Here is a 21,705-nt window from a genome sequence, read left to right on the forward strand (position 1 = left end):
GCAGAGAGGAGGAAGCAGGCTCCCTGCTGAGCAGAGAGCCCGATGCGGGGCTCGATCCCAGGACCCCGGGATCATGACCTGAGCCAAAGGCAGAGGCTTTAACCCACTGAGCCACCCAGGCGCCCCTGTCCAAACATTCTTTAACTCCTTGGCCAATAGTGCTCTCGTAGCTTATATATTTCTGTGCTTTCATAGCTTATATATTTATTATACTTTGTGCAGCTCATCTCTATTCTAGGGACCGGGGAATCAGTACTTTTTAAATGTTTCCCAGGCAATTCTGTGTGTAGGTAGGCAATACTGAAAACGTATGACTTAGATCAATAACCATCCCAAAGAGGATTTTCTTTGAAATACAGACACCTCAGGCTATAACCATTTTCATCAAGAGACTCCAGATTCTTCCCACATACCCAGCATTGCTGATCTAATACAGGGATGATTCCTGATTTTAATATTTGCTAACTTAATAAAAATTAAGTACCTCCTAGTTTTAAAGTACTTTAATTACAAATAAAACTGAGCTTTTCGTATTTACTGTCAACTTGTATTTCTTCTTTGGTGAACTGCCCATTCGTGTATTTACCCGTATTTCCATCAGGACAAACATCCTTTTCTTATTTAGTATGTAAGTGTGCTTTATATATTGAGAATGTCATCCCTTCCTCATATATGTATTTTTTGCTAGTATCACGTTTTCTACATTTTCATGTGCTTGATGTTTATTTTAATGCAAATTTAACAATCCTTTCCTGATATGTTTCCATGTTAGAAAGTATTTTCACACAAGATTATGAGCCGCCTATGTTTCATTCTAGTAGTTCCTTGGTTTCACTAGCTGTTACATATGATACAATTATATATATTTTTAGGGGGGCCTGGGTGGCTCAGCCAGTTAAGTAACTGCCTTCGACTCAGGTCATGATCCCAGGGTCCTGGGATCAAAGCTGCATTAGGCCCCCGCTAAGCAGAGAGCCTGCTTCTCCCTCTCCCTCTGCTGCTCTCCCTGCTTGTGCTCTCTGTCAAATAAATAAATAAAATCTTTTTTAAAAATTAGGTATTTTTAATTTCATTTTTTAATAAAGATTTTATTTATTTATTTGATAGATCACAAGTAGGTGGGGGGGGAGGGGGCTGCTGAGCAGACAGCCTAATGCGGGGCTTGATCCCAGGACCCTGAGATCATGACCTGAGCCAAAGGCAGAGGTTTAACCCACTGAGCCACCCAGGCGCCCCAGAATTATGTATATTTTTAATGATATTCATTAATATGGTCACTCATCAGAAAAGTCACAATAAGTATCTGACATGCTATCAAGCTCACAGTGGTGAATTTTAAGTTTTCTAAACTTCTAATCTTCCCTTGAAAGCTTCAATTTTATTACTGGCAGCAAATGCTATCAGATTTTTTCCTTGAAATGAGTCTCAGTTCATTTGAGAAAATATCTGCCCAATGCCACCAAATTCTACATAACTACAGTTTGTCAGTTGTTCTTTCAAATAAAACAAAAAAGAAACAAATTTAAAAAATGGAAAAAGCAGCTAGTTCGGCTCACTCAGGGATGTAAGTGCTTTTACTTTCCTCAAGGCAATCAACATACTTCAGTGTGCAGTACAAGTGCTTTATACGCACTCCTCATTTTTTTCACACAGAACATGTTAAAAAGAACACTCAAGGATCAAGATGTTTAAAAATTAATCATTTTTACTGTTCTCATCAGACACTCTGAAGTGAAAACACCCGCCCGCCCCATGAATAAATACAGGTAAGTACGGTGCCTACACATACAGTTCAGCACTTAGCGCTGCCTTACCGTGGTGCTGAGACACCAGCAGTTTTACCCACCACTGCACCTGCAGCATCAGAGCAGATATCAACAGTGACAGAGGCAAACATCTTTGTCTTAGTACTAAGTAAGTACTTAGTAAATGCTAATGGCTTAGTATTATTAAGATATAAGTTTTAATCTCACGGACCCTCTGAGAAAGTCTTGATTATCCCCAAGGGTCCATACTCTGAGAACCAATAACCTAGACAGTGAGAAGGAAAACAGGCTAAATTTGAAGGCAGCTATGAAGGCGGCTGTGGAGTCTATTCAGTAGGTTTAAAGTTATACACCTGTTTGTAAACTGTAGCATATAAAACACTACGCCACTGTCAGGGAAAAAAAAAGTCTACCAGGCCCTGCTTTTTCTTTTATTCTACTAAAATTTTACTTGACAATTCATTTTTCATCCAGTCACTTAAATACAGGGCAACTAACTGAACTCTACCAAGAGTATCAGACATTGTAACTTTATAATCATGCTTTGCTGAACTTCTTTTTAAAAGCAACAGCATTTCTTCTACTTAAGAGTCCAAGATATTATTGGGAACATACACTTGGAGGCTTTTAAATATATAAATTCTGGAAGAACTACTTAATTCTGAATAAAATGGTTTGATGATCTACCTAGAAAACACACACAGCATTAATTTCTTTAAAGGCATTTCAATTTCAACTTACTGCAAACCTAAGAAGGAGGCAAGACTTTCCAACCCCAGAGTCGCCAATCAGAAGTAACTTGAATAAATAATCACTGCAAAAAGAAAAAGAAGATCACATTAATAAAAAGCATACTACACTGTAAGTTCTACAACAAAAATATGGCCGGTAACAGATCACTTGAGGACCTCTAAAAGGCCCATGAATGCCTTTAGAAGCCCAAACTGCAACCAACAGCAGAAGCCCTTTTCATGAATCACTGAACATGACAGAATTTTTGCAAAAGTAAGATAAGCAATGCCACCCATGATCTCTTGAGATCAATGAACTTCTACTTCCAAGGAGAGAATGAGAGAAAATACAAGTAATGCATATGCCTGGAGAGCCCAAGAGACTTATGCTAAATAAAGTCCACTCCTCTGCAGTATTAGAATATAGGGAGTTAACTTTCCATTGTTCTTGTCAATGAAACATAAATTCCAAAAATTTATGGAATTTCAAATTCCATAGACCAGATCATTATTTCATGGTAATCCTATGTAGGGGCTTTTAATGATCCTTTCCTAGCATGTACCTGGAATTCTCCCCATTAAAAAAAAGAAGAAAAAAAAGGATCTTTTAACTTCTGAAAACCTGTATTAAAAATATTTTAGACTTGAGATGTGGTAAAATCAAATGCTGTTTACATAAACATACAACTTTACCAACTTTCTAAGTCTGTATTAAAGCTTTCTTCTGAAAACTAGGCTCTATTTATGTACATTAACCTCCCAGGCCTAACTCAAAAACCAGCCCCAGGGATTCCTTCCAGGAGCAGGACTGCTTCCTGGACCTAAAGACAACATACTGCCCACAGCCTCCCAAGGAGTCCCTCAGAGATCCTTTTCAACTTGGACCACTGCTATGTATTCTTTTAAGTAATTTCAAAAGGACCCAAAGCCCCAGAATTTACAGATTTTTAAAGGAAACCTGTTCATGATTTTCAGTTTTGTCCTTTGCCATTAAAAAAAAAAAAAGATACTTTAACTTAAGATGAAACCTAAATATCACTCACAATTTAAATTTAGATGACAATTATCACTATTTAAATGTAAGCAAGATATAAAACTTTCATCAGTGATTATCTCTGTGGATATTCATCAACTGCTACCTAAGTTTACACAGAGATACATATTACTTAAAAATTTCTAGGGTTACCAAGTTATTTTAATACACTTATTACGCCTAATTATATCTGGGAGAAAAAAAAAGAATTAAAAAAAATCCAAAGTGCCCTTGTCAGCAACAAAATAAGTCACAGAAGGAAATAAGAAGCTTTTAAACAAGTCATTAGGAAGGGGAGTGAAGCACAGGATGAACTAAATAACTAACATCCTTTCCAGTTTGAGATCCTAAAGAAAAAAGGAGGGGAAGCAGATAATAATTATAAAATTTACCCTTAATAAATACCTAATACCAAACAACTTTTATTGGCCAATAAAGCTGCTGACTTTAGTACTATTGACACACTCCTTAGACTAAATAAATTCTTAAGAATGATGAACACTGAACACTGGCAATGAGTACACGGTACATGTTAACAAATTACATTTCATGTTAGCAAGACTGATCTCACCATTAATACTACTATAGTTACTTCATTTTTAACAGAAATTTAGAAAGAACTAATGCCCTGAATTAACCAATCTCCCAGAGCACTGTGCCAGACATCCAAAAAACACCCCCTGAATCGGCCATACTGTAACCCATTACAATAAAGGACAGCACTGGGCCACAAATGTGCCTGAGGTATCATTCATTACCTTAAAGATCAACTTCTCTATTTCAGAGTAACCATGAGGCTGGGAAACAACAACAGGAATGCTTCCTAGTAAGTGTGTTACAAATTACATTATGGTTAAATTAATAGTCAATTTTCTAAAAATCAACTTTTTCAATTATCACATTCTTTTTAACTTTAATGATGTTATTATAAATTATTTATGAATTTCTGATAATTTAAGGTTCACAACTATTATAAGTAATATGAAGAGTTGTGCCCTCTTCTTTGCAATGAGATAATTATTGCTAAAGACTACTTTGTTCTCTCCCAAACAATCAGCTTTACTAACATAAGAGACACGAAGGGGAATGGGAAACAAAATCAGTCTCACAGACTTCTTCCTCTTGTTGAATAAACATACCTGGAAACTGTGATCAAGAGCATGTAACTTGTATTGGGACATTTAAAATTACCCACCACCAAAAAAATAGTAATAAAATACAATTACCTATTACTGTAGTACCTTATTTCTAAGTTATTAATATTCTGAATGTTCAAGAGAATTCAGAGATTTGAGACTGCTTAATAATATTCTCTAACTATAATTTATAAAATAACACAGTAAAAATGTTGACAAAAATATGCAAACCTAAAAATAGAGAGCACAAGGTGAGAATTCCGGTATAGAGTCAAGAATAATTTAGCAAATGGTGAGACTTTAAATGTATTCTTCCTCTATTCCCCAAGATCTTGGATTAGTCTACAATATAATTTGACCTAAATGAAAAAACTGGATTATTCCAGTTTAGAAATATATAGTCACAATTTTAATAACACTCTTCTACTTTAGATTTTCTAGTAAATCCTACTCACTGTTCTCAAATGAGAACTTCCTCTAGTCTTTTTCTTTTCTTTCCTTTAAGATTTTATTTATTTATTTGACAGAGAAATCACAAGTAGGCAAAGAGGCAGGCAGAGAGAGAGGAGGAAGCAGGCTCCCCGCTGAGCAGAGAGCCCAATACAGGGCTCGACCCCTGGACCCTGAGATCATGACCTGAGCCAAAGGCAGAGGCTTAACCCACTGAGCCACCCAGGCGCCACCTCCTCTAGTCTTTTTCATGTCTAATTTACTATGACAGTGAATATTTTCTCCCCCTCAGTATTCTGGAATCTACTTTTCCCCACTTTCATGGCTGACATATCTGTCTATGAGTGTGAAGATAAACTGACTTATTCTGTGTATCCAAAATCAAGCATTGTGCCTTTTACAAAGCACATGCTAACAGATCAGAGAAATTTTAATTTTGCATTTTTAATCAGGTCTCTTTCATTGTGAAATATAACTAAAGAAGATCTACAGCCATCACTGATTAACATTTTGGATAAAACTAGGTGAAAAAAATAGATGGGGACATAGCATGTCAAAAAGACACAGAAGCCAACATGAAAGTTCTATCATTGGTCAAGGCAGAATAACTAGAGCCACAAAATAAACAACCATGTACTGGGTTATAAGCCAAAGAATAAAATAAACATCCATGAATTCACACTGCTATCAATTATTAAATAAATAAATGGGAGAAGAGACCGATCTTCCTTACAGGAGTCTAAATAACATGTGTAGAGAAGTAGAAACTCATCTCAATAGATCACCACAGTAAGAACTGCTGAAGGCAAAATCCACTGGTGAATGCTGAAAGTTGTGAATGAAACTTTAAGGAAAAACAGGATATTTACATGGCCTCAAAGTATGTCCCCCCAAATATTTACTGCAGTGGTGGCTTTAATGTATGCCCACCAATTGTTTGAACTGGACTTAATTCCATTTTGTTGAGTGTGGGCTCTTAATGACTGCTTTCTAAGCATACGGAAAGGGAAATACGGTAACTTTACAATGGAGAAACCTGACAGATACCACCTTAACTAAGTGATTAAGGTATCACCAAGAATAAGTCATATTGATATCATGTACACTCTGATATGATGTAGTGAGTAGAGTGCTTCACCTCTACAGTATCTTTCCCAAAGTCCATAACCCCAGTCCAATTATGAGAAAACATCAGACAAATCCAAATTGAAGGACATTCTGCAAAATACCTAAAGGACGCTTCAGAAGTGTCAAGACCATGAAAAACAGACTGAGAAACTCACAGACTGATGGACACTAACACATAGGACAACTAAATACAATATGGCATCCTGGACTAGATTCTGCAAACGAAAATCGACATTAAAAAAAAAAAAAAACTGAAGAAACTGTAATAAAAGTCTATAGTTTAGTTAATAATGTATCGATGTTAATTTCTTAATTTTGATAAATGTACCTTGGTATGAAAGATGTTAATATTAGAGGAAGCTAGGTAAAGGGTATACAGGAATTCTCTGTATTATTTTTACAACTCTTCTATAAATCTATTTCAAAATAAAAAGGTTTTAAAAAAACAAAGTATGAGGACATTAGTTAAATGGGTACAAAACAAAAATCTCTTTGAAAAGTTAGCTCCTGATCTTTTTTAAAGAGACACGTATTTTGTGTTTTCTCAAGTTAAATCAACAAATCATAAATCTGCAATAATCCATAAAGTAAAATCTTAACAGCTGCTTTTGAGGAACATGTATTTTTATTTTCAGAGAAAATTCTTATGAGCTGCTTGAACCTGGAACAACACAAGTAAATAATACATTTTAATTTAAAGAGGAAACGATTAGTGAGAAAGCTAAGAAAGTTAAGGTAAGACTAACATAGATTAAGGCTAGACAGAAAGGGGTAGATTTGGGGAAATTAACAGCCTTTAACAACTAGATTGTGGGGCATCAAAAATAAACCAAGTGAAAAATTTTTTGCTATCAGTTTCTCCTGTAATTCAATTCATGGTCTATTTTAGCAACATTGGAGATTCTTTATTTCCATTATGTAAGATCTGGACATAATCTTGATACCTCTATCATTTTTGCATGCAAGCACTAACAGAAAATTTTCTGTACCTTTAAAAAAGACGCTACTGCGGGAGTATGAAGCATTGTACTTTTAAAAAGTTACTAAAATAGGGGCGCCTGGGTGGCTCAGTGGGTTAAGCCTCTGCCTTCAGCTCAGGTCATGATCTCAGGGTCCTGGTATCGAGCCCCGCATCGGGCTCTCTGCTCCACAGGGAGCCTGCTTCCTCCTCTCTCTCTCTGCCTGCCTCTCTGCCTACTTGTAATCTCTCTCTGTCAAATAAATAAATAAAATCTTTAAAAAAAAAAAGTTACTAAAATAAACTTTGGTTCAAAACTGTACTTAGGTAAAATGGTTTCCTTCTCATGAAGTTACCAAACTGCATACATAAAATATGTAGTAAGGCATTAATCTGCTTATGTCTGAATCTAAAATGCTACTGGTGGGGCACCTGGGTGGTTCAGCTCAGGTCACGATTCCAGAGTCCTGGGATTGAGCCCCGCATCAGGCTCCCTGCTCAGCGGAGAGCCTGCGTCTCTTTCTCCCTCTGCCTGCTGCTCTGCTTACTTGTGCTCTCTGTCTCTCCGGCAAATAAATAATATCTTAAAAAAATAAAGTAAAATAAAATGCTACTGGAAATTCTAAAATCTTTAAAAAGACTTTATGTGAAACACTCTGATGTGAAATAATTACATTTTATTTAGTATAACCCATTTCACATGTTTATTTTTTTTTATTTTCACATACATAAAAAATATGGGGGGGAAATGGATACTTCTAAATTTTAGGATTACAATTGATATTTTCTTTTTTATACTTTTTTCAAAGTCTGCAGTAAGCTCTTATTACTCCTATAACAAAAAAATTGTTGAGGAGGAAAAAGTGTTAATTAGAGGGCTTTTCAAAGACTTAACACCTTTGCAAATTTGTTCAGTGTAACTGTCATAACAGAAATGATTTCTAAGTAGGTAGAGAGTAGGATTGAGGTTATAAGCAGATAGCACTGGCACATTCCCAATACAGTCAAAAGTATATGAAATCAACTTTCTGGGTTAAATGAAAAACATTTTTTCCTTCTTTTATGAAATAAAATTTATCAGATACAGTTCACTTGTTAGTGGATATTTTATAAAGGAAAACTGACTGACATTAACAAACTTTCATCACCCCAACCTTTGGAAGGAAGAAAAGACAAAAGTAAAACAGGACTATAACATAAAGTTGTTTTTATCCACACAGTACTCTCAAAATACAAATTTCATAACATCACCTATAATATACCTTAGAAAAGGCCTACTATTTTCAAAAGTTCAGTGGAAAGTAAATTTGTTTTTTATCTGCAAATTCACTTGCATGATGGGAATCATGTTATTTTTACCTTTTTATAAATATCATACTTGAGAATAGCCTAAAACTAAGTTCACATATAAAATTTAAAAGAGGGCGCCTGTGTGGCTCACTGGTTAAGCGTCTGCCTTCAGCTCAGGTCATGGTCCCAGAGTACTGGGATTGAGCCCCGCATTAGGCTTCCCGCAGTTCTCCCTCTTCCACTCCCCCTGCTTGTGTTCCCTTTCTCGCTGTCATTCTCTCTGTCAAACAAATAAAATCTAAAACAAAATTATGACTATGATATCATGACACAGTGGCCAAATTTTAATTCACTATTAAACTATACACTATTAGACTTTGGGGTATAGAATGATTAATTAAAATTTTGGGCTGCAGTTAATTGTGACTAACACCCACTTTTCTTACTCACTCATTTTAAGTATGCTCCACAGAAAAGAATTCAAAACTGACCATCAGGCTGGAGAAAAGAGGTAAGAACTTTTCGTTCCTTCACATGTTTCTACGTTGTTTGAATTTTATAAAGCACGTATTAATTACTTTGAGGGTTACACTAAATAAAATAAACCTCCAGCTATGGACAAAAGCAGTCTGTTAGTCAAAACAAACAGTCAAAATAATCAATTATCAAGAATCTGAGAATCTGAATCAAGAGCCATTCCTCCAAATTTAAGGAAATAGCCAAGCAATTCTTTAAAAACTGTCCCCATAACCTACTCCTAAAGGTTACACATTTTTGATATTTAGAGACAATCACTTTTTCCAGGTTCCATTTTAGCTCTGTTTAGAACAGTGTTCTAAAAATTTGAAGCAGGAATTCAGAAAGTGAAGGAAAGTTTGGTAGTGCTAAAGAAGTCCCAAGTCATTCAAGTGGACAAGAAAGTAGATAGATGGTCTCACAACCTATGTAACAAGTATTTGCTGAAAACTACGGCAGGGAGGAGGTGTGTTATCCTCTACCTCTTCTATCTCTCAAAGCCTGTGTGGGTTTTAGAGCTGGGAAGACCTGTATTTGAATCCAGACTCCATCACATACTGGCTGTCAGATCTTGAGGCAAGGTACTCATTCCCCACCATGAGCCTCAATTTCCTCATCTGTAAGAAATTCCATTAGTACCCTCTATCATCCAGTTAAGCTTCTTGTCAGGAATAGAAGTAATAAGAAATAATCAGGCATTAGAAATATTTAGGAATAATGCCTCTAAAACCTATAGCACGATATCTGTCACAATACAGGAGCACAATAAGTAGCTATTATTATTATTATTCTTCCCTTCTCCAAACTGCAAGGTAACTTGATGAAAACCTTCAAGTGCTTTGACAAAAACTTTGAAGCTATTTATCCAAGCTTCTATTCAAATAGCTGACAAAATATCATGAGTTCACTACTGAAATCTAAAGCGAAAGTTTAAAAATTATGCAACTAACAGTTGTTAAGTACTATGATCACACCAGTCACAACTCCCAAAGCCTAGTAACACATAAAAGAGTAACAGGGTCTGCAGCAATTGTTCCCTCTCCAGCAAAAGAAAGAAAGTTCTCTGCTTCACCTGCTTTTATTCACAGAAAGATATCCATGACTTCTTAGGCCCCAAGTGTCAATATTCAAGAACAGGCAGGAGGGTAGAAAAACTGAGAGTGGATGCAATAATAACTTCAAGCCTAAAGAAGCTTTAAATATCAACCCAGCACAAGATGTGAAGAAAATCAAAGACCATAATATGTACCTTATAGCATGTACTTCACAAACCCTTAACATTTCTAAAAAGATCTCTCTAATCATGAATTTTAAAACAAACTGACCACAGAAATGTTAGTCACTTAATTAACTGGCTCAAATTTTAAATTCCTGGAGTTAAGCACACACACTAAATTAGAAACAACATACTACGACTGTGAAATCACAGGCCCTTGAGTTAAAATTCCAATTCTGCTATTTACTCTGAAAGCCCTTAGGCAAGCCATTTAACTCTTCTCTGCCTCTGTTTCCCCATCTGTAAAACTAGGACACTATTTCTTCATGGGACTGAGAGAAAGAATATACATACATAAAATTTATGGCTGGTGGTAACAACTCAAATTCTTAGTTGTTGACCACATCCCACTACTAGCACCAAGGGTTCTGGAAAATCCTGCTGCTCAACAGTGCTCTGTTACTCTCCAGCTAAATCAAACCTTCCGTTAATAATAGAAATCACAGGCCTTTTCTCTGAATCTTTTGCACTATTTTGCCACTCTGTTCTTTCAAAGTATCACAAGATTTAGTCTGTGCTAATGCTATGATACTGATTATACTTGTCTGAGCATGAGTCATGTTCTTAACTAATTGGTAAGGACCTGGGAGCAGAGTCCATGTTTCATAATCAAAAAAACACAACAAAACCCCCCAACCCTTAGCATAATCTTTACTGGTGACAGGGAAAGGGTTGGCTGTTTTCTTTATCAAGCTTTCTTCTAAGATTAAATTAACTCTGAGTGTGTGTGCATGTGTGTGCAGTGTGTATACACACATATATATATGCATTTACTGGAAGATTTTTTAAAAATCTGTATTGAAAAAACTGTTAGACAAAAACAGACATAATTGTGTGATGATTAATCATGTGTGAGAAAAGCTTTAAAACTGAAACCACTGGCCATTTACATATATTCTAACATCCTTTATTAGATTATACATGTCAAATAACATCTGCATAGTACTGTACAGTTTACTCTGGAGACTCAGAACTGAAGTGGTACTAATCACATGTTTTGGATAAAGAAACAGGCTCAAAAATCACAAATAACTTGCAGAGGTAAGTGGCGGTCTGAACTTAAACCTAGGGTTTGTAACTCCAAATGCTGTTTTTTATCACACCACTTTCCTTCAATGATTTATTTTATATACTTAGACGATAAAAATGTCAGTAAGTTAAATCATACATATAAAAACCTATCAGAATGAAATCAAACCATCTACGAACTGGCACACAGGACCTGACCAAATATAAAGAAAAGTGTGATTTACTGTTTAAATTAACTTAGAACATTTGCATTAGTAGAGAATAAGTTAGCTCAGCTCAAAAAGCATGGTAAATTTTAGAGTTCAGACTTCATTACCTTTTAGTAAGCGATGAACCAACTGCTCCTCATGAAGACAGGTGCTACCAATCTACAAATAGAGCACTAAATAACTACCCACAGCATGTATTTCACAAAGCTGCTTCAAATGTCCTTTCGTAAACCTAGCTATTCAACTATTTTTATAAGTTCCATCAAAAGCTCAAGACTGTATTAAACTTGGTTAGGCATTTATTCTAACTACATCCATATGCATTCTGAGGTAGCAAAGATACTAAAGAGATGACCTATTATTGCTCTTCATGAAACGCTAATGGTCTGTGAAGTTAGTATGCCTCCGTTTCAAGGCTCTTGGAGAACTTGGAAAACAAGGTACTTGGAAAACAAGGTTCATATATTAAAAACTTAATGAGAAACAGAAAGGTAGCATTTTAAAAAAAGAAAGAATAGGTCATCAAAATAAAGCATGCCCAAACACATCTCACATTTTAAAACTAGTTAGTTCAGAATACCAGATTTTGAATTAAATTGTCATTTTCAGGTTTGCACTTTTATGCAAAATGTATGAGCATGTATGCATAAAAGGAACAGGTTGACAGAGTTTATCAAATGCTCCTAGGAGTACATAACCATAAATGGGTTAAGAGTAACTGCCCTATATATCCAAAGAATACAAGAACACTAATTCAAAGGGATACATGCACCCCTATGTTTATAGCAGTATTTGTAATAGCCAAGATAAGGAAGCAGCCCAAGTGATCATCGATTGATGAATGGACAAAAGATATATAAAATATGAATTTATATGTAATGGAATTTTATTCAGCCATAAAAAAAGAATGAAACCTTGCCATTTGCAACAACATGGATGGAGCTAAAGTATAATGCTAAGCAAAGTAAGTCAATCAGAGAAAGACAAATACCATATGATTTCATTCATGTGGAATGTAAAAACAAAACAAACAAGCAAAGGAAAAAAAATAAGAAACAAATCAAGAAAGGGTTCTTAAATATAGAAATATATTTAAATATAGAAAACAAACTGATGGTTACCAGAAGGGAGGGGAGTGGGGGATGGGTGAGATAGGTGATGGGGATTAAGGAGTGAATTTGTTGTGATGAGCACCAGGTGATGTATGAAAGTGTTGAATTACCATATTGTACACCTGAAACTAATATAACACTGTTAAGAAACTAGCATTAAAATAAAAACTTTAAAAAAGAATAATTACCCTCAATCAAGTTGTTGGAAAATATCTATAGGCAGAGTGGAAATGACAATAATTCCATTTAAGTGCTATTGTTATTCAAAGGAAATACATTCAGACAAGCTGAATCCATCACTGTTCTTGGAAAACTTCAATTACATCATTCATTCAACTTCATTTGTAAAGCTCACTAGTTTGAAGGGCAGACTGCATTAAATACCCTATGTAAAGACCTTATGCCAAGCAGCTAGCACACAGAGTAAGCACTCGTTAAATACTAGCTACTATTAAAAAATGGTGTTTCCACATGTGAGCAAAGGCACTTACTTATAACACTTCTTGTCATAATTAGGAGTCCACAAACAGGAACAGAGTAAACTTAATCAGAACCTATCACAACCTTGGATTTAATGAAGCTGAGTGTTCTGGCCACCTGAGCCAACCAGTCACAAAATTACCAAGGAAAGCTTCATTTCCTACTTCTCCTTTGTACCCCCATTTCTTTAATTTCTTTAATTATTAAAGTCAGTCAACACACCAACACTTGTTCTCTTGCTCCTCAAGACTATTATTTTTTTTTTTTTTCAAATATCACCCCACCATTACCATTTTATAAACTGAAACACAGAGCAGTTCCAAAGAAAAGCGAAGACCTAGGGGTTCTTCCCTAAATTCTATTGTAGACATCAAAGAAGCAGTATCAGCTCCACCTTCTACAGGAAAACAGTGGAATAGTCTGACCACTCCCTTCTCCCTGCAAGATTTAAAAAAAAAAAAAAAAAAAAAAAAGGCTTTTTGCCTAACTCTATTACTAAAACTCCAAAATTGAGTTCAGACAGAGTGGTAAAAAAACTGTAAGTGACACATCTAAAATATCTCTTGCGCTGGCATCCTATACCCATTTTTTGTTTATTTTCATCTTGAAACAAAGTATTTTTTAGCAAATCTTAAAAAAATCTCCGGGCCCCTGGGTGGCTCAGTGGGTTAAAGCCTCTGCCTTCCGCTCAGGTCATGATCCCAGGGTTCTGGGATCAAGCCCCACATCGGGCTCTCTGCTCAGCAGGAAGCTGGCTTCCTCCTCTCTCTCTGCCTGCCTCTCTGCCTACTTGTGATCTCTTGTCAAATAAATAAATAAAAATCTTTAAAACTCAAAACTCAAAAACTTTAAAAAGGATTTTATTAGACCTTAAATATTTTCATATATTAGAGACAAAAGTAGATAACATTAGCAAAAAGAATCTATTAATTATTAAAAATGAAATTATTACAACTACAAATAGCAAAACTATCCTAAACTTATAGTCAAAAGTGGCCAAGAAAACACATGTACACAAGGGACTGCTAAAAGGATGTGAATATAACAAAATGTTAGACCACAAATTACTAAGATGCTTCCAAAATTAAAAAGACTGAACTAAGACATAAAATTACTTATAAAGCAAAATTCTCTTCAAAAGTCAAAGAGTTGTCAAGAGAACATCTGATTCTGAAGCTCTTCCATCTTTATTATTTTTTAAACATTAAAAATTTTATTTGGAATATGTAAGAAAGTGTCAAATCTCATTTTAACTTAATTATGAAAAAAGAAATTTTTAAATGCAAAATTTCCACCATCTTCAAATGATCTTACAAGATCGTCTATTCACACAAAGCTCTTTTAAGATTCATTCTGCAGATTCTATAGAGCTCCTAGAAACTTACACTACCCAAAGAATCATACCTGCTGATTCTCTACAGACATTAAAAAATCATATACCCTATGGTGAGAATACGGTTATTATTCTTCCTTAAAATTTTCTGGATTTTTCAAACCACTACCAACACCACCAAAACGTCATCAAGACAACCAACAAAAAGGCAACTTACTTTTAGTTGATTTATGCTTCTTTTCTTTTTTTTTTTTTTTTTTTTTTTTTTTTTTTTTAAAGATTTTATTTATTTATTTGACAGAGATCACAAGTAGGCAAAGAGGCAGGCAGAGAGAGAGGAGGAAGCAGGCTCCCTGCCGAGCAGAGAGCCCGATGCGGGACTCGATCCCGGGACCCTGGGATCATGACCTGAGCTGCACGCAGAGGCTTAACCCACTGAGCCAGCCAGGCGCCCTATGCTTCTTTTCTAATTAAAAAAGTTCTAAATAAAAATTCTATGACAGCCAATTATGACATACTTATTAATGAAATCATACTGACACATAGACAACAAAACTGATTAAGCTGCTTTTACATTCAAATCCTTACCTTAAAAAACAAATTAATTCAAAGCACACTGCTGGGGAGGGAAAAAGTCAAATGTTCCTGAGGTCTACTATGACAGAAGAGCAAAGTTTAAAAGACTTGACTAAATCTTGAGCCATAATCTTTTTTTTTTTTTTTAAAGATTTTACTTATTCATTTGCCAAAGAGAGAGAGAGAGAGAGAGAGATCACAAGTAGGCAGAGAGGCAGGCAGAGAGAGAGGTGGAAGCGAGCTCTCCCCTGAGCAGAGAGCCCGATGTGGGGCTCAATCCCAGGACCCTGAGATCATGACCTGAGCCAAAGGCAGAGGCCTAACCTACTGAGCCACCCAGGCGCCCCGAGCCATAATCTTAAACATCACTCCAGAGCCATATTAAAAAACAAAACAGGGGTGCCTGGGTGGCTCAGTGGGTTAAAGCCTCTGCCTTTGGCTCAGGTCATGATCCTAGGGTCCTGGGATCGAGCCCCCGCATCAGGCTCTCTGCTCAGCAGGGAGCCTGCTTCCTCCTCTCTCTGCCTGCCTCTCTGTCTTCTGCCTGCCTCTCTGTCTACTTGTGATCTCTGTCAAATAAATAAAATCTTAAAACAAAACAAAACAAAAACAACGCATTTACTATAAAATTTTTCTGCATTAAAGAACTACAGTTGATCCAAGTAGGCTACTACAGTCCTTCCTATTATAGTTAAATGGAATATCCATGATAGGTAAACGTACTTTATTAACACATTCCTTATAGATGAAGTAGCCAAAATGATTTCTTTGACACTAAAAAAATCCACTAAAAGCTTATGTATTAGAAAAAATGTTTCTGGAATGAGAATAATGTTAAGCATTTCTCAATCAGTGTGCTGAAATAATCACTGCCTGCTTCACCATCTAGCTCAGAAAATCAAAATCTTTCTTCAGATCTCCAGAAAAATGACAGCTCTGATCTTTTCCATCTTTCCACTATTCAGATTTCACTTTCAGTTGCTTCTTCTTTTTGTTTGTACTTGAAATTCAGACAAATCAGTCATTACCCTTAATTTCTACTATAAAGATAACTCAGGGTTGTCATTTCTCCCTATTAGCCAAATAACACAGAAAGTAGTCAAAGGGACAGCTTAAAATTTAACCTTTGACTGATGTATTTATCATCCTAACTCCAAAACAAGCTTACAATTTAAAGATCATAAAGTAAATTCAATAAAAAAGCTACCTATAAGTAATCCTATGTCAACCAATAATCTAAAATCCTGTTCCTTTTGAGAGAACCAAACCTCTTTTGTCAAGAACCCATTTTCATTACTAAATTCAGTGGCACCCATGAAGCAGTTTTAAATGTTTCTAAAAGGAATAAATTAGTAGATGATAACCAAGACCAATGAACATTCAGATTGGACTTTTAAACATTATCTAGTATACTACCCCCCCTTTCACATTAGCATATAAGCGTGTGATATAACACACATGTATTATAATATATAATATACCTAACATACACATAGCTATAAATGATAGGTATTAAGACAACATCATGGAATCATGAAAGGCACTCACCCATTGAAAGTTTGAATTTAAGAAAAAATTTAAGATTTTAAAGTTCAGAACAAGGTATTAAAGTAAATAGACCTGTATTCAATGATAAGACTCTAAGAATTTCTTTCCTTCTTTTCTCTATTTTCCAATTTTTCACTAATTACTTTTATGATGGTAACAAACTTCATTAAAGACAGAATGAAAAAACTGCTGAGGTCACATTGTTAAAAATCTGCCTGCTGATTGCCCTTGTGACCTTCTCCAATAAAATATCCAGCACCTTCCCTCCAAATAATTTTCAGTAATGCTCTCCCAAAGGTTTTTCCAAACTCCTATTTTATAGACACAGTCTGGAATTAGGCCTGGTACTGGCCTAGTCAATGGCAGAACAAGTACAAAAATGATTTCTGGGTTTGATTGTTAAGGTCATTAATCTAACCGATGGTTTGGCATGGTTTTATTTAAAAACTGCTATCACTGCCATTTATTAACAAGTCTTCCTTCCTCCCCCTTGAAAAATCCTCATTTCCCTACTACTTCTCTAAACCTATGGCTAATAATTCTCTCAGAAGTTTCTTTTCTATAAATTTTTCCTGAACCTAACTGGCCAACCACAACCCTCCATCCTTCTCTGAAATCTTGTTGCTCCTATCCATCCCGCACATGTGGAACAAACTAGATCTACTGGTATCTGACATATATAACTATTTTCTATAGCCCATTTTAAACTCCCTGAGGGTAAGGATCATATTCCTAAATCCTAGCACTATAGGAATGTCACACATGATAACGACGTATACCACCTAGAGTGCTCTTGTGTTTTTTTTACCTATACTTGAATTTCACAACTACCCTGATAGGAGTAACGACTCCTACTATCCTATTTTACAAAAGGAGAAACAAATTCAGAGGCTAATTTGTCATGGTTCTGCTCAACTAATCCTAAAGATCTATTTATAGTACTATATATATGTAGCAAATATAAGAAACTCCCTGAAAAGAGGAGGTTTACAAGTCTCCGCAAGTGGCAAATCCATGTACTTTATTGCTGCCAGGAAAACCACCAAATTAGGGACCTCCCTGATCTCCCTAACCGTGCAAAACCAACTCTGTCCTCGGAGTCCTTGATAAAGAAATTAAAAAGGGCCAGCATAGCAAATATGGCACTATGAGAACACTCAACTTCTTAAAGTACATAAAATTTTAATGAAATACAGTGGCTTCTGTTTAGTGCAAAGGGGGACATTTCGGCATCAAACCACCATATTACAAAACTTGAAGACAGAATGCATTTTGCAAGAGCCATGTGACACACACATGACAGTCAGCTAAACTGATGGGTGGACCTTTTAGGGGAAATGTTTAGCAGTAACTGACCAAAGGAGCAAATATACTCAGCTTTTAAAATACTGATTTTTACTTTAAAAATAAGTATTCCCTCTTTCCCTCAAAGCCTTCTGATGCTGAAGAGGCATACTAATCAAATCTCCAATTATTCGTTAATTTATATACTAAACTGAAGGAGATTTTAAAGGGCCATTAAGGAGAGCCCAACGAAGTCTTCCCAAGGAAAGTGAACACCAATTCCCAGGAAAGGTGTCAGGTGTGTCACATATGCTGTGGTGACTTCTTGAGTAAGCAAGAAAAAGAAATGCATTAACTTTTCATGACACGTCATGGAACCTCACTCTCTATCTTTGAGCATTCAAGCAGGTAACCCAAAACCTAGAGATCATAGAGCCCATTCGTTTCTCTTTCAACTTGACAGCAGTCTTCCTTTAATTTGATAATATCAGAAAAATGTTCCTAAGTCTTAGTTGTTATTTCTCGACCTACAGAAAACAAAATGACTTCAGTGTCCTCTAAAAAAAAATTCTCACAAATGTCCAGGTTTTCAGGAAGGCAATGGGCCCCCTGAGTTCTTGAAGAACTCCAGGAAATAACTTAAAAAACACTAAAAATTTAAAATCTCTTCTCACCATCTACTCATTCCCCTCAATCCCACGCAGTCCTGAAAAGCATCCATATTACCTGCAACCTGGCCGGAAGGGTGAAAGAATAGAGCCAACAAGCTCAAGATTTACAAGTAAAGCTGGTTTCCATCCTGACGATTCTGACAGCTCCGCAGAGTGCGGGCGCAGGGTCTGACAGTGCCCTCTAGGAGAGCTCTCCCACCCTAGCCTCTCCCCTTAAAAACAAGTCTTCCTTCAAAAGTCACTGCCTCCGCGTGAAGCTACCCCTTCCCACCGCCCCACCACCGACTCCCAAACGCCCCAACACCCTCAAAAGACTGCTCGTCCGCACCCGCCCGGCACTCAAGGCCTTCAACCTGACCCGTCCAGGCCCGGGCGGCTCACCCCTCCGGCCCGACCCCTCCCCTCCCCCTGGTCGCCCCTTCTCCGTCAGACAATGGGGCCCGACTCCCGGCCGCCAGCATCTCCTGCCCTAAGACCCTCACCTCACCGCGGCCGAGGCTCCCACCCCTGCCTCAGCCCTCCTCGCCCCCCTTAAGCTTCTCCAAGCTGGCCCACGGACCCAGCCGACCGGTGCTCTCCTGCACTCACTATTCGGGATTCATGCTGGACATGTCACTGCAGCTGCCGCCGCCGCCACCGCCGCCCTTGCTGCTGCAGCCGCCGCCCTGACTCTTCACGCCACGGGTAATCGAGGGAGAGGAATGATATAGGCTGTTCCGGGAGAGCAAACGTCTTTCCCCACTCCGTCCCCTTAGAACACAATCAGCAGCCGCCGCCACTCAGCTATCGCTTCCACCCAAAATGGCCGCCGGCGAACCAGGAAATAGGAAAGCCTTAAACCAAGGGGTCTTTACACAGCACAGAGGGCGGCCGCACCGCGCGGCACGCCGGGAAAGAGAGTTCGAACACCCAGTGGGCGCTGAAGACCTACGGTGCGGCACGGCAGCCAGGACTCAACTTCCCGCCAAGCCCCGCACCCCTGGTGCATGCGTATTTGAGAGCTTGTCGCCCGCCCCATTCCCCACTCTCTCACCTCCCCCTCTTGCCCCTCCCTGCTCCCCGCCCCGCTGACTCGCTGGCTAGGACTTCGCTCGGACTCCCCCTAGCGGATTGGCTAAGATCGAGCGGCCTTGGTGATGTCATCAGTGAGACGTGGCAGCAGGGCGAGTCAGCGCCCCGAGGGGGAGGGGGAGGGGAGGGACAGAGGGCGGTGTCGGCCACGAACTGAGGTTGCGGCGGCGGGGGGGGGTGAGGGGGGGCGGGGGGTGATCTGGGGACTCCGAAGGGTGAGAAGAGATGGGTAGAAATCAAGGGACAGCCTGATAGCAGAGGCGGGGAAGGAAGGCCGGCTGGAGTATACGCCGGCGGGTCCTTCCGCCTGTGAGCCAGCCTGAAGCTTGAGCTTTCCTGCGGATCCCAGGACGTCGACGATAAGGACTAAGGACGGAAGAGGAGTCGAGGGGCCTCTGTGGAGAATTTCAGGCCTCTGGGGAACACGAAGCTGTTCTTGCAGTTCTCTTCCTTACTCACCCAACCCCACTGGATCTGGTCATCGTCCAGTGTTGGCCACAGACCACACTACCAATTTCTGTTTTCATTTTTTACCATTCCCTTTCCCACGCGGCTCTAATCACCTCAGCCTCGATATTACAGGAGCCTCCGAATGGAGGCTGCCTCTCTTCTCTGCCCCAGACCCTTTGCACACATAGCCAAATTTCTCTTCCTGAAAAAGCACTTCCATCATGAACCCACAGTTTTTAATGGCTCCACTTTTCGGGGAAGCGATGCAGTGCGAAGTCAGCCAGAAATTTAAGATCTTCCTGCCCTGGTCCCAGGCCTCAAGTTGAACTGTAATTTTAGTTATTTAATGCTGAGCTGTTCTGCAAGATTGAAAAATAATAAGCAAGGGAAAGAAGCAATTCATCACTACCTAGTGCCTAGAAACTACGGGAGCAATAACATGTATAAAACCAAATAGTGTTAACTCTCTTTAATCAGCTCAGGAATTTAAATCTCCACTAAACGTTAACATATTATCTTGGGTTATTTAATTGCAGAGGGCATAGTATAATACATTGTCCAAAGTTTATCTTCCAACTTATCCTAAGAACCAAGAAATTGTCTCCCAAGAGTGATTGCAAAATCACTTTAAATTCTCATGACACTATAATATAGAAAGAAAGCAGTTATTATTACCCACTTAGTAACTATACTCAACCCCCAAATTCCACCATGTGCCTTTGTTGACAACCTCATCAAACAGCACACTAGCATTCCTTCACATGATACTGGCTTCTGAAATGAATATGGTCACCACACCAGAAGTACTCTGAATGGATCAATGACAGACATCCCCCCCCCTCAAAAAAATTTATTACTCTGGACTCTTGTCCCTTCTTGCTTACTGTGATTTCACAGAAGAAAAACTCAGAATCTCCAAAGAACTTACCCTGAAATAAAAAATGGTTTGTTAACTTGTCTCTCCCTTTAGGAAGTACCCACTAAACCTTCTTTAATTATCTATTTCCTTTCCCAATAAAGAGTTACCTCCTAATTACTTTTAAGTTCAATGAGAGAGTAGTTGTAAGAATTAAATAAAACAGTACAAAGCATAAAACACCATTACTTTGGGGCACTTAACATTACCTTTCTCCTTCCCTTAACTCCCCTGGAAGTTTTAAATGCATGTGCTATGTACCAAGAACTGAACATTTCGTATCTTGGTAATGGTGGTGTGATATGTGAGGAGATCAGAGGCAGCTTAGCCTGGGAGTGGTGGATGGTCCTTTCCTACCTGCTAGTACAACTTATGTCATTCACATTAAGATTTCCTCCCCAAACCTAGTGTGTCAGTTTTGCTGATTCAAACTTCAATATATTTTATGTTTAGGTTTTTAAGAATAACTGTTTTTGTAGTTCAGATTAATAACTCAGAATAATTCATTAAACTAGCATTTATTCTGTTGGCTGCCCCATCGCTGAATCAGAATTTTCCTAGGGCTGTTTGTCTATTTATTCTTTGGCTCATTCTTTTCTTCATTTCTTTTTTCTTCTTTCCTTTCTTCTGGTCTGCCATTCTTCCTTTTCTTCCTTTTTTCATTTATCAATTATTTATGACCTGGTATGTAATAAGTGTGTCTGGAACTTGTACTTAGAACCATGAACAATACAAAGGTGAG

At 37.8% G+C, this 21,705-nt stretch overlaps 1 protein-coding gene across 1 annotated transcript in view; it reads right to left on the bottom strand.

Annotated features, from left to right (window-relative positions):
* The window catches only part of RAB1A (RAB1A, member RAS oncogene family), a 31,793-nt gene extending 12,279 nt beyond the window's left edge, over positions 1–19,514 (bottom strand). Inside the window, exons 1-2 of the mRNA XM_080813029.1 lie at positions 19,115–19,514; positions 2,508–2,580 (exon numbers count right to left, since the gene is read on the bottom strand). Of these exons, the coding sequence (XP_080669155.1) occupies positions 2,508–2,580; positions 19,115–19,137 (96 nt within the window). The 5' untranslated portion in view covers positions 19,138–19,514. The remainder of the gene's footprint in view (positions 1–2,507; positions 2,581–19,114) is intronic.
* Positions 19,515–21,705: the final 2,191 nt, after the last annotated feature.

This window comes from Martes martes, assembly GCF_963455335.1.
Source record: "Martes martes genome assembly, chromosome: 9".
Lineage (NCBI taxonomy): Eukaryota > Metazoa > Chordata > Mammalia > Carnivora > Mustelidae > Martes > Martes martes.